The sequence below is a fragment of the Argopecten irradians genome, unplaced genomic scaffold (genome assembly GCF_041381155.1).
Source record: "Argopecten irradians isolate NY unplaced genomic scaffold, Ai_NY scaffold_0291, whole genome shotgun sequence".
Classification (NCBI taxonomy): Eukaryota; Metazoa; Mollusca; class Bivalvia; order Pectinida; family Pectinidae; genus Argopecten; species Argopecten irradians.
Genome location: NW_027187758.1, coordinates 1 through 14,404, shown reverse-complemented (window position 1 = coordinate 14,404; position 14,404 = coordinate 1). Strand labels below are relative to the sequence as shown.

The 14,404-nt window shown below is 36.0% G+C and overlaps 1 protein-coding gene across 1 annotated transcript; it reads right to left on the bottom strand.

Annotated features, from left to right (window-relative positions):
• Positions 1–5,284: 5,284 nt before the first annotated feature.
• LOC138312364 (uncharacterized) lies at positions 5,285–9,263 on the bottom strand. Its single transcript, XM_069253270.1, has 4 exons — positions 9,038–9,263; positions 6,692–6,768; positions 6,339–6,443; positions 5,285–5,479 (listed from the first exon to the last, which is right to left on the bottom strand). Exons 1-4 carry the CDS (start codon positions 9,261–9,263, stop codon positions 5,285–5,287), a joined length of 603 nt encoding a protein of 200 aa, XP_069109371.1.
• Between the last annotated feature and the right edge of the window lie 5,141 nt (positions 9,264–14,404).

Here is a 14,404-nt window from a genome sequence, read left to right as displayed (position 1 = left end):
CGATGACATACGGCATGCCACGTTAGATATCACTATCTTCATAGAATCAACCAAGAAGGTTCTTCTAGAATAACAATCCAGGTGAATCAAATGCCGTACGATCACTTGGCCATTATATTGATCTTGTTGAAGATAACGGCATTGTAGTTGTGATTTGCTGGGTGATACCCAGCCGTCAAGAGACTCCCCACTCTGACAGGTGCAGTGAAATTATGGCAAACTGTCAGGGCAATAATGCCTGCATCCCAATGAAATATGAGTAGTAATTTTGTTGCCCCACATGCAATAACCCCAAATCAGCATAACCATACTGCTCACGTGAAATAACTCAAAGAAAGATTTTATAATGAATGGTGTCAATGTTTCAAGATGAAACAAAAAGGTTAACACTATAATTGAATGCCTACATTGTTATTTTCCTATCTAAATTGTAACTTACTTAATCCAAATAGGAAATAACAGTAACTTGTATTTTCAATCAATATGGTAAGTATAAAATGAGTACCTACAAATAAGAAAATCAGTCTAGTTAAATGTGACTATTCTCACTTCAGAGTCAAAAGTCATAGCTTATAGGATTCCATCTTGTATAACTAATTGATAATACTGTAGTTTGCATGTATAGAAGTATTTGTGAAAAAATCCAAACAAAAGCTACATCTTTCAACATTTATAAGGTACTCTGATGTCCCTGGTAATGGATGATGCTGTAACTGTGGCCGCCAGGCAATGCAGTAACGAGTGAATAATTGTGTTTTGGTCCTACCATGGTGATTCCTGATTTAAACAGTGCAAACAGACACAACAGGCTTCAACGTCAGATATGATGCCTCCTGCCGCCAGTTTTATTGGGTGCGTTGGGGTCAGAATGACTCAGAAAAGTTGTTCATCCAAGCTGTCAGCAGTATAGTGAATAAAATATGGAAAAATTTCCAAACTCATTTTGTACTATAGGCCAGTATGCCTGGCAGGCAAGCACGCTCATGGACTTGCATGAAGCCATGGGGGGGGGGTTGGGGGGGGGGGGGGGGGGGGCCGGGGGAAGTTATAGATCACTCTCCTTTCGCCCAAAATACTACATCAAAAGACGTATATTTGATGTCTATTACAATGAGAACACATTATTTCTTGTTTTTCCGTCCATCTTGCATCTGAATTTATAAAATACCAAATTAAAAATATTCAACCAACTGCAAGCTTCATACACCTATATGTCACAACAAACAATTACCAGTGAAAAGGCTTTATCTGATCTTTTATCTTGCAATATTTGATATTTCTGACTTACTTTCTCTATTGGTAAACAGAACAACAAGAAACTAACAAATTTAAACCACCACACTCATGATTTGGAATGTTATTGTGAGACAGAGAGAAGTGCTCAAAAATAGGTACAAAGATAGCTTATGTACATGGCTAATGTGAATAAAAATCCAAGGAGCTAAAATGTCTTTCATTTTATGACATTGGAGATAGACTGTGACTTTTTACCCTGTCTGTCAACATCTTACTGTCACCATAGAGACTGATACAATATCTATTTAACTTTATAATAATTACAAATAAACCAAATTATTTTAACAAGCTAAGGTCATTTAAGTATGTGTCTTGTATTGAAGATGGAAGAAAGCTGGAGTACTCAGAATAAAGAACAAGGGCCCAATGGGCCCGAATCGCTCACCTGCAATCTGGTAATCATACATGGTTCATACTTGAAAAAATAGAGTAAATAAGAATTTATATCATCCCTAAGCACATTAGAGGCCTCTTTGCCTCTTGGTTATTAAAAAGAAGTCGTTTAAAGATTTTAGCCTATTTGACCCCTGTGACCTTGAATGAAAGTCAAGGTCATTCATTTGAACAAGCTTGGTAGTCCTTCATCCCAGCATGTTACATGCCAAATATCGGGTCTCTAGGCATCTTGGTTATGAAGCAGAAGTCTTAACAAGATATTTCAGCCTATTTGACCCCTGTGACCTTGAATGAAGGTCAAGGTCATTCATTTGAACAAACTTGGTAGCCTTTCATTCCCAGCATGTCACAGGCCCTATTTAAGGTCTCTAGGGCCTCTTGGTTATTTAGAAGAAGTTCTGTTAAAGATTTTCACCTATTTGACCCCTGTGAGCTTGAATGAAGGTCAAGGTCATTTCATTTGAACAAACTTTCGGGCAGGTGGAGCTAATAAAAACCACTAACTATGGGCCAGTACCTGGCAATTGCCTAATGTGGGGATTCAAGATTTTAACTCAAAACTCGGAGGTTAAGGTAGAGAGATAGTGGTGATGAGTCGGAATACATAACCACATCTATTAGCTCTTTGTGTTAAGGTTATTGATTGAGATGTAAATATGCAAAAAAATGTTGAGTTATCTAGAAAACAGACATCTGTCATAAATGTACAACTTTCATACAAGCACACATATATCCTCCCAACAACAACCTTTACCCTTAATAGCTGCTTCTTGATTTTATTGTACCAATTAAAAACCTGCTTCGTCATACTAGTTATACAACAATTTAATAAAAGATAAGTTGGAGGAGTGCTGAAGGCTTTCATGGATTTCCAGACATCTACGAAAAAAAACTATGACCATTTTACCAGTGCCTCCCTTATTGAACATCTAAATGAAAAATACTATAAGTATCAGCTATTACTAAATGGAATTTCAACATAATGTGTAAAGATAGCTTTGACCAAAAAGAAATAATAATCATATGTTTTAAAATATTAAATACAAAATGACATGGTTTTAACACATACTACTTAACAATATCAATCTTAATTGAAACATGTATGGAGATGGTAATTTAATTTTCTCTCATACTTCACAGGGATATCCCATGGTTGCTAGGGAAAAGATAACTCATATCTTACACAAGGTGTTTATGTGATGTCATCAATACATGACCAGCCACAATCTTTCAATTGGGTTGAGAGATATCCCTGTCTACTTGACAGACCCATGTAAGATTCCATTTGTTAAAATATCAAACTGTATTGCACACAGGAAACATTTATGGTTCTGTTATATCTACTGAAAAAAATACAAGGCAGTAAATTGGTCAGTATAACACTGTGGAACCCTATTCTGTTTGCACACACATATGAAAAGTATCCAAGAAAAATATCAATAAATTGATTTTAGCATTGTGTATTTTCAAATTTGAATGTTTATTTCCTAAACAGAGCTTTAGTCATCTTTCTTCTCTACTCTTGATTTTTTTTCTTTCTCCAATTGTTCAGTTGGTGGGGTGAAATAGGTGCAATTGTTTTAGAAAGCCGTCGAGGATCTAAGGCTGGTAGTTCCACTTCCCTATGCATTCTGAGACGGTCTTCAAGCCTGTTTCGCACGATCTGCTCAAGAATAACATCTATATGTTTATATGTCTTGGCCACCTTCTCGGGATACACCGTCCACCGTTTACTTTTTTTGTTGAACGTCCTATGCATTCTAAATGTAAAATATAACGCATGATAAGTTAACTGGTAACAGAGCACAAATAGGGAGAGGCAAGACCTATATGATATTAATGTTTTATTAAAGAAATCATGATTTTAAGCAAAGATGTAGACTATGTATAAAAGTCTTTTTGCCGAGGCGACTAATGGAATATTTTTTATCTTTAAATTATGTGTTGTCTAACTTGTCTTGGTACAACGTATTACCATATCATTAATATCCATTATCTATGTTCTTCATTATAATCATATAGTATGAAACTTACCTGACTGTACCATCCGGCCTTTTCTTCACATCTCTGTTTAGATTACTGTTGTAATCTAGGGCTGCCAGGATGTTCCTTGCCCTGTACACAGGTGGGCTGTATAGCAAAGCGTTTGGAGGCATACATCAATATAAGCTGATGAAAGTTCTCCAGTTCTGCTGTTGTTCTGTAATTTAAAAAGAGAGTAACAAATATATATTGTTTATATGACTATTGCCGGTGTAACGTTGAAAATGGACCTCCGTTGAAAATTGACCTCGGGTCAGTTTTCAACGTTGAAAACAGGCCCCGAATGCCGTTGAAAAATTGAACAAGCCGTTCAAAACTGACAGTGTCTAGGGTCAATTCTCAACGGCAGGTCTGTTGAAAAATGACCGTTGAAAAATGACCTTGGCAAACTATCAACGGATGGTCTTTTGAAAAGAAAAGTATCAGTTATGTTGTGTTCTGCGTATGGTTGTGTTGTGTTGTTTTGTGGTTGTGCGTTTGTGTGTTGTTGTTGTTGTGTGATGTTGTGTTGTTATGCTGTGTGTTGTTGTGTGTTGTGTTGTGATGTGTGGTTGTGTAATGCTATTGTGTTGTGTGTTATTGGTGTGTTGTTGTGTTATGTGTTGTTGTGTGATGTTTTGTTGTTATGTTGTGTTGTGTTGTCAGGCGTGTTATGTTGTTGTGTGTTGTTGTTAGGTGGTATTGTGTTGTTGCGTGTTTGTGTGATGTGTTCTTTTGTTATGTTGTGTGATGTGCTGTTGTGTTATGTTGTGTTGTGTGATGTTGTGTTGTTGTAAGATGTTGTTGTATTGTGGTTGTGTTGTGTGTTGTGGTGTGGTTGTGTTGTGTGTTGTTGTGTTGTCTTGTGTTGTGTGTTGTTTGATGTTGTGTTTAGTGTGAAGCGTTGTTGTGTTGTGTGATGTTGTGTTATTTTGATGTGTTTTGTTGTGTTGTGTGATGTGTGGTGTTGGTGTGTGGTGTTGTGTTGTTGTGTAAAAACGAGTTCTTATGGGGTCACTTTTCAACGGGGTCTATTTTCAACGGGTCGGTGTAAAAAGTGCGCTTAAAGTTCAGTTTTCAACGGTTTTCGGGGTCATTTTTCAACGTTGAAAAATGACCCGAGGTCAGTTTTCAACGGGGGTCCATTCTCAACGTTACACCGGCCATTATGTGAAATTGTCAATATCATAACTTTGGACTTTTGTTTGCTGCAGTCTAATTTAGTTATTTTTGTTTTTAATAACCAACCTACATTGTACAGTTTGTACTCAGGCTTTTGATTATATAAACTACATAAAGACTGTTTAACTATAGAATCAGAAGCCTGTAGTCTGTACCTAGCAACTCCCCCATATGGGACTCAAATATATAACCACTCAGCCATTACAGCTCCTTTCAAAAGTCTAATGTAATGACCAAGGTATACATGTAATTCATTTGAATTTTGAACAAAAGGAAAGATCATTTATGCATGTCTATAATTTGTAGCTATAGCTTAACAATTTCATAATTGTAAATAAATAAAGATTGGTACAGCACACTGACCTTGCATTCAGATAGTAAGGCACATTTATTCAGGAACCGTTTGTCCAGAACAAATTTTCCGTAAGACATGGTGTGCCTTGCTGCCTTTTTCGAGCCATTTCTCATCGGTAGCCTCTGTTGTCAGAGGCCCATGGGAACATTCAGCAGGACAGTTGTCCGAATACTGCATGAGCCACGAATGTTCATCCACAACATGGTGAAGAACACCTGACCATAATCCCTAAAAAAACATACAATTATCGATACATTACTATCTAATGCAAACTGTATGATATATAAATAAGGCTCAACCAACAAGATACGGTACTTACTATATAGTAATGTAAAATATAAAAATGTCCTGTTTACAGCATTTATTAGTATCATGCATTTGTATTTATGATAATGGCGTATCACTATAATCGAGCACTAAATTAAAGGGACATTAAAATGAGGCTAATTCTGTTACATAATCACGAGGCCAAATATGACACAATTAAATTATTGTTCTACATTCCTTATGAAAGATATAACTAGAAATATTGACAAGTCCACGACATTGATAAGTATTTTGATTGATACTGTTGAAATTCCGAATCGTTGATAAATACGATAAAGCAGGTAATAACATGTACATAATTATGTATGCTGTACCCCTACCTGAGCCAAAGTCACGTACGTAAACAAATGCAATACATAACCACTGAGGAGTTGGTGAAATTAATGTTTAGACAAGCACATTTCACCTAATAACGTAAACACACTACTGTAAGAGCGATTTGAGTAATTTTAGACTAAAAATTCTTAAACTACACTGGCAAGGACCAGGGTTCGGCATACAAGACGTCCGACCACATTGTGTAATGGCGGACAGCAAGGGAGTTTGAACATTCCCCCCCCCCCCCCCCCCCCCCCCCCCCCCCCCCCCCACATACATTTCACTAGTGGGCTTATAACAGTAAAACAAACTATTAAATTTAAAGTCCATTAGAACTGGTTTGTTTCCTATACTGAATTGTCCCTTTAATCAAGTGTTGATTTTGTATAAATTTGTGATTTTCAAGTACAGTTTATACATGTAGTTTGATTTGTATACATACAATGAAATCTTCATAAGTATTTGCTGTTTGAGCAACATGCCAGAAATGGTTGGAAATGTCCTGACTCCACTTTTGCAGCAACTGACATTCCTTATCCTGACCAGCCTATAAACAAATGATGGCATCAACTTCATTCATTCAAGTTCATATCTCTAGAAATGTTACAGGAAATGTTTGTGAATATTAATTACAGGTCTTTTCCAACACTTTTTAGTCCCGTAAAAATGTTCAGAAGGAAATTAAATTACATTATCTTATTTCATTTTCATAGTGTTTTAAATGCCAAGGAAATATTTGAATTTGAGAAACAATTAATTGACATTAAACATGAAAATTGAATGAAAAATACTCACAGTAATGATTTTCTTTCCAAGGTTCTTGGCTGTGTGCCATATGTCATGGGAGTGCTTTATCTCTGGATAATCCTTCTCTGAATTTTAATTAGATATTTGAATACAGATCAATATGAAATGTTACATGATAGAAATGCAAAGATATCAAGTAAAAGTACAAAACAGCTAGTTCTACAATGGACCAAATTACCAAGTAACAAGTCACAAGTTCCAGTTTTAGAGCCCATATAAGCTTTAATTGTTTTATTACCATTAATTGATGTCATATGTAACAAGAGATCCCAGAGGGATCTTGGCGCCCACCAAGGAATGATCTATGTCTGACAATGGAAAGAGGGATCTTTTCCCTGCTTTTCAAACTTTTTCAAACACACTATATATAAAATTTGAGACAGATCACTATAGTACTTTCTAAGAAATAGCGATAACAAACTTTAAGTATCAAAATCCAAGATGGCCGCCTGTCGGCCATCTTGTCGACCGATCGGTCCCAAAATGCAATATGCACAACTAGGGTCCTAGGGGAACCTGTATATGAAATTTGAGAAAGATCCCTTCTGCACTTTTTGAGAAATAGCGGTAACAAACTTTAACTATCAAAATCCAAGATGGCCGCCTGTCGGCCATCTTGTTGACCGATCGGTCCCAAAATGCAATATGCACAACTAGGGTCCTAGGGGAACCTACATATGAAATTTGAGAAAGATCCCTTCAGTACTTTCTGAGAAATAGCGGTAACAAGAATTGTTAACGGACGGACGGATGGACGGACGGACGACGGACCACGGACGAAAGGCGATTTGAATAGCACACCATCTGATGATGGTGGGCTGAAAATATACTATGAAAAATAAGAGTAATGGTGTTGAAAACAAGAGGCCCAGAGGGCCTGTATCGCTCACCTGGTTTGTAATGCCTAGTAAGGTTCATTGTTTCTTTTCTGAAGGAATTTGAATATTTACCTCTAATTCCCCTATTGGGCCCCACTCTTTCTGCTCATGGGGGTCAGAGCCAAAAATTATAGGAATTCTGTTAACCCCAAGGATATTTCTGGGCCAAATTTGGTTAAACTCCAAGCAGAACTCTAAGACTAGTAGCGATTTATAGGATTTACCTAAATTTCCCTATTGGGCCCCGCCCCTCCTGCCCCCAGGGGGTCAGAGCCAAAATTTATACAAGTTCTATTCTCCTTCCCCCAAGGATGTTTCTGGCCAAATTTGGTTTCAATCCATGCAGAACTCTAGGACAAGTAGCGATTTATAGGATTTACCTCTATTTCCCCTATTGGGCCCACCCTTCCTGCCCCCGGGGGTCAGAGCCAAAATTTATATAAGTTCTGTTCCTATTCCCCTAAGAATGTTTCTGGCCAAATTTGGTTACAATCCATGCAGAACTCTAGGACAAGTAGCGATTTATAGGATTTACCTCTATTTCCCCTATTGGGCCCCGCCCCTCCTGTCCCCAGGGGGTCAGAGCCAAAATTTATACAAGTTCTGTTCTCCTTCCCCCAAGGATGTTTCTGGCCAAATTTGGTTACAATCCATGCAGAACTCTAGGACAAGTAGCGATTTAAAGGATTTACCTCAATTTCCCCTATTGGGCCCCGCCCCTCCTGTCCCCAGGGGGTCAGAGCCAAAATTTATACAAGTTCTATTCCCCTTCCCCCAAGGATGTTTCTGGCCAAATTTGGTTACAATCCATGCAGAACTCTAGGACAAGTAGCGATTTATAGGATTTACCTTAATTTCCCCTATTGGGCCCCGCCCCTCCTGTCCTCGGGGGGGTCAGAGCAAAAATTTAAACAAGTTCTGATCCCCTTCCCCAAAGGATGTTTCTGGCCAAATTTGGTTACAATCCATGCAGAACTCTAGGACAAGTAGCGATTTATAGGATTTACCTAAATTTCCCTTATTGGGCCCCGCCCCTCCTGTCCCCGGGGGGTCAGAGCCAAAATTTATACAAGTTCTATTCCCCTTCCCCCAAGGATGTTTCTGGCCAAATTTGTTTTCAATCCATGCAGAACTCTAGGACAAGTAGCGATTTATAGGATTTACCTCAATTTCCCCTATTGGGCCCCGCCCCTCCTGTCCCCGGGGGGTCAGAGCAAAAATTTATACAAGTTCTGTTCCCCTCCCCCCAAGGATGTTTCTGGCCAAATTTGGTTAAAATCCATGCAGAACTCTATGACTAGTAGCGATTTAAAGGAAATGTTGACGGACAGACGGACGACGGACGGACGGACGGACGACGGACGACGGACGACGGACGCCGCGCCATGACATAAGCTCACCGGCCCTTTGGGCCAGGTGAGCTAAAAATAAGAGATATTTAGTTTATATTACTTACTCATAAATGCACCGATCTGGGAATGGGCATCAGTGACAACCTCCTTCACACTCATTCCGTCTCTGCTCAGTTCTCTCATCACTTTTTGGAATCCAGCTTTTTCCATCAAGCAGCTTTTCTTTTCGGTTTCCCTCTTATCAACAGTAACTAAGCTAAGAATTTTCTTCGAATCATTCTCCATAACAGTATATGAACAGAATTTTGCATTATATCCAGGACTGTCCATTCTTCCAATCACCTGTAGAACAAACATCATATTTCTGACTTAGGCGCGAGATATGTAACATTTTGATAAATTTGAGTTATGTAAATTTTTAGGAGTGATACACATGTGGAACTTGAATTTAGAATAAACTACAAGGAGGCCTGTACAATAAATCCCTTTCCAACATGTACCACAATGTACATGTATGTTATTTTCACCTGTTCAGAATAATTAACATATTACCAATGAATGACAAGATCCCTTCCCTCTAAACTCTTCAAAAACAGACTGCTGATGATTCTGTCCCAAGCCTGGTCAATAGTTGGCACAATGTAGCATCTTTGAAGTCTACTGTAAAACAGCTGAGCTCACATAAATGTAATCATCAAAAACTGAGCAAACAAATGCCACTTTTCCATATTGTTTCCAGAGGTGAACAGTGCCTAGACATCAATGATATCTCCTGTATGCAGACCTCTTCTCAAAACTGGTTGTGAACACCACATGATACACAAGGTGATCTTCGTTCACACACCTGAAATAAACATATAAAAAAAATGAGTGAATGAATAAAACATAATAGTCTAAAAATCACAGTAATAATTTTACTACATGAATACACTTTTACCTTCTGAACAAAAGAAAAGTTATATTAACAGTTAGGAAAGATTTCAGTGAGAGGTAAAGTGAAATATTTGTAAATTAATGAGATTCAATAGATCAAAATAGAAATATGTAATTCAGACTTTAATCTTGAAGCTTCTTTGAATATTTTTGGAACTGTAAATGAGTTTGTGGTGTAAATTATAAAAGAGAATTGTTGTTTATTGAATAAGTGTCTTCATAAAGTCTTATAGTAAAAATTAATATGAAAGTGCTAAATATGTTATACCATGTCTGAATAAAAGAATGCCCATGTAATGTTATGGATACAATGTATATATTTAATTTGACATACCCATTTAAGATATGATAGCTGATCCAACAAAACTGTGTTTAATACTTGGTACTCTCCCCACATCCTTTAACTTGACAAGTATATTTAAGATTGCTGAGCCAGTTGAAGGAGAGATATTTAGGTAAATGAGACAGGCTTCATCCTTTGCAACAAAGTGTGCATGCTCAGGGTCATACACCCTCCTAACACCAGTCCCACTCTCTTTGCCTTTGGAATTCTTCTCTGTCCGAGGTCCTCTTCAGTGTTGTCCTCACAATTATCCCATCTCGATATCCCCCCAAAGGACCACATCATCTACTTCTTGAAAATTTCATTGGCCTTCATTTCAAATGGAAAATATAATGATGCACAATTAAGTAAATGATACAACATACATGTACTGTATAAATGCGATATGAAATATTAAATTGACAATAATCAAGATTTATAATAGTGATATTAGCCAAATACATGTCATATCATTTTGGAGGTGAGGTCAATAATGGTTTTATTATATGGATGTTTGTTTTGCTCACTCCTGATTGGTTGAAAGTATACTTTCCTACCATGATACACTTTGCTCTTAGAAATGAATTCAAACAGGACTATTCATTATCAGGGAGTGTAACTACTTAATATCAGGAAGAGGTCAGATGCATGTGTATGTCTATACCTGGTTGAAGATTTACATCATAAATAGTAAATACCATATAATAAAACAAATGTCAACATGTTTTCAGGTGGATATGGTGATTTATCAACCTTCAAAAATTATATACACTCATCATCGAGGTAATATCACTTTCTCAAAGTTAATCAAGATACTGTAATTCCACGCTACAAACAGGTCTATATTTGTTAATAAAATGTTTAAACGGTACCTAAGAAAAATATTAACTGAGGACTAATGAATTTTTTTTCTAGGTTAATATTTTTTTTTGAAAATCCAAGGTAAATATTTGAAAACAACTTTTATTGCTCAAAATATTAATAAATAAACATGTATAATAAGCTTCATGTGTGTGATTGAAATTGAGATATAAAAGCATGCAGCTCCATTCAAGACTACCTTAACTGATTTTAAATAATTACTACTTCCTTCTGCGATGAAATAATCCACTTCGATTTCAATATGAAATTAAAAGATCAAGGATTTAAATTCTCAAACACCTTAGTACTGCATATAATAATCTCAAGAGATCTAATGTCTCTTAACCGGTCAATTTCAAAAGAAATTTATATACGTTTTTCAATACTGCTAACTATTAGCCTCCATCATTCAGGTTGAATTTTTGAAGGATCAATCAAAATAACTTCCATTTCTATCATACCACAGTTTCAATAAGATTCAATATAAATATTTTCAGTATCTGCAACTCTAGTACAATTTTTAAAACAGGTTTATCAAGAAGGCGGCTGAGGCTGCAATCTTGGATTTCAGATCAACCCGATAAACGTAATATCACTTGGAAGGGATCAATTATCATGTAAGATTCAGCAGGATCTTTAAAACAAAGAAATTTAAAAGTGGTGATAGGTTAGGAATTACTCATGGTCGGACTACATGATTTAAGCATTATGGGGAATTAAGCTATTAGGATCCATACGGGACCAATAGTCGTCAGATGACCTAAAAATCAGATCTTGCGTGAATACATACCCAAGAGTCAATGACAAAAACTTGTCTCAGAAAGTCTATACTCATCTCCGCAATTCCACTTTCCATATCTTGGAATGGACAATCTCCTTCCGACACTCGATATCGTCAGACTGAAGTTTGAAATACAATTGTAAACATATAATAGATTATCTTAATCAATATGTTGTTGTATTATATTTCTAATCTACAATATCACTATAATCATTATATTGGCAATCATGCCTAGAAGACATTTTTATATCGTATATTACTGTTGAAATATGAATACATGTAGAGTAACGAGGACTGTATGTAGATGTGAACAATGGGTGCATCTATATGATATGCGCCAAATATGGCATTACAAGGCCAATCATGTTACTCATTTCTTATTGCATATATTATAAGATTGTTAACATCAATAGCTTATTTAATAAGGGGTAGTCGCTGGCAGTGCATTTGAGGTATTTCAACAATAAACTACTAGGTCCGCCACCTATAGGTCGTGTTTTGAAAAACTCCATGAGGGGCAGTTGCCCGTTGTTTTGATTGTTGTTCCTTATCACTGTGTACACCCCCTGGCTTTGCTGAAATTTACATGGTTCTTTTTTTATAATAAACGACCCTAGGCTGTTAAATACACTATCAGAGAAAATTGATAAGCACAAAAACCTCCAGTCTAAGAGTTATCACATGTAATATCAAGTGTAGAAAAACTTCTAATAAGTATCTAACTGGAACATGGACTGGTCGGTTTTGGTAATTGTTAAAAAATGAATTGAGATATGCTTAAAACATATATAACAAAATATGATCTATACAATTTTGATAAAATCACATTTTGTGACATTATTAATACTATTAGTTTTCATAAAAATTTATAAATCATTAAAATGAAGTAATCATAAAACAAAAAGTAATCACAAATATATAACATACTCAAAAGGATCAATATAACATGAATACGCCCCCGTGCTGCTCACGCCAGTTCAGGCAATCTGTAAAAGAATGTAGAAGATATTTTTTAAACATTTGTCCAATTATTAAATGATAATGAATATAAACTTATATTAAATACTAATACATCTTTGGAAGATTCAGATTTCTTACAAAAGGAATTAACAATCATCTAACATAACAGAAACCAGAATGCACTGTCAGTTCTAAACAAGTGAGAGGTATACACTTTTGAATATGCTAGCTATAACACAACACAAACCCTGGGAATTACTGCATGTCCCTCCCACTCTAAAATGTAAAATTGAGAAACTGAGCTAAAGAGAGCTCATGCACAATAGTGAAAGACAGTTGATATCTTTACTAGTCTAATGTGCCTCGTAATGCACTATATGGTTTATTAGTATAAAGTGCATACAAAAATGGTCTAATTTTTAAGCAATTTTATTACAAGGTACCTTGTCTTTCTGTGTACAACAGGTGTTGTAATTTCCTCTGGGACCCCCTGACAATTCTGACTCAACTCTGTTCTATAGGGCTGATTTCCTTGATCAGCTCAGATTCACTGTTGGGATAACAAAATAGATTTTAAATATCAAATCAACACTCATAAATTCTTACATAATAGGTTGAAATAAAATAAACATCATTTCCTATTTAGTTACCATTCACACATGCTTACATGTAGTTTTCAAATAAATAGTGTTCAAAAAATAATAACCTTGGGTAGTGTTGGAAGCTGTAAGTGTTATTATTTCTATATGAGGATATTCCAACTTTGGCAAGAAAAACAGTGGGCAACAAATGTACCTCAATATAAGGGATTAGAAATCCTAAGATCCAATGTGGGTAAAGTTTTCAATTTAACGTTGAGTAGTCCCACCATCCAATTGATAAATGACATGGACCAAACGTATGTCAATACTATGAAGTCACAATCACTGGAAGGTGGCAAACTAATCATTTTTGAAACGCCGAAACTACTGTTTAATAATGAGATCTTATTTATAATCTTTCGCACACATATAAAATTGTACCACAATATGTACAGCTTATTAATTTCTTACACTTAATTACTGGTTTAGCATTTGAAATGGAGCTGAAAGTCTTATGGACTTGGAGTTGAAGTGATTTTCTTCTTCGTAAAATCCTGGTGGCTGCAGTATATGTATACAAAACATCTTAAGAATAGATCTACTATACTACGTGTAGTATAGACTAGGTCTAGTTACTGTTTCAGATAGGGGCCTATTTGTATAATACTTCTAACATGACAACACACATCATTCGTAAAATTAATTAAATACACTCATAGAGTAGTACTGTATAGTTACATATATAAATGTAACACTGCAAATCACATGTTACATGTTGAGTTACAGTGCGTTTACTACGTAAAAATTACTATGTAACGTTATGTATGAACTGCACATTACAGTTTAACATCCCTGTCGTCGGATCGTGTGGTAATTTAAAAACTTAAACATACAGGATATGGATATCGATCCATTGATTATTGTAGAATACATTTATTCACAACAACCTTTCAGACAAACTGAGATTTTTTTATTATTATTATTAAAGATGCTTCCACCGACGAACAGAGCATAAATGATATTCCATCATTTG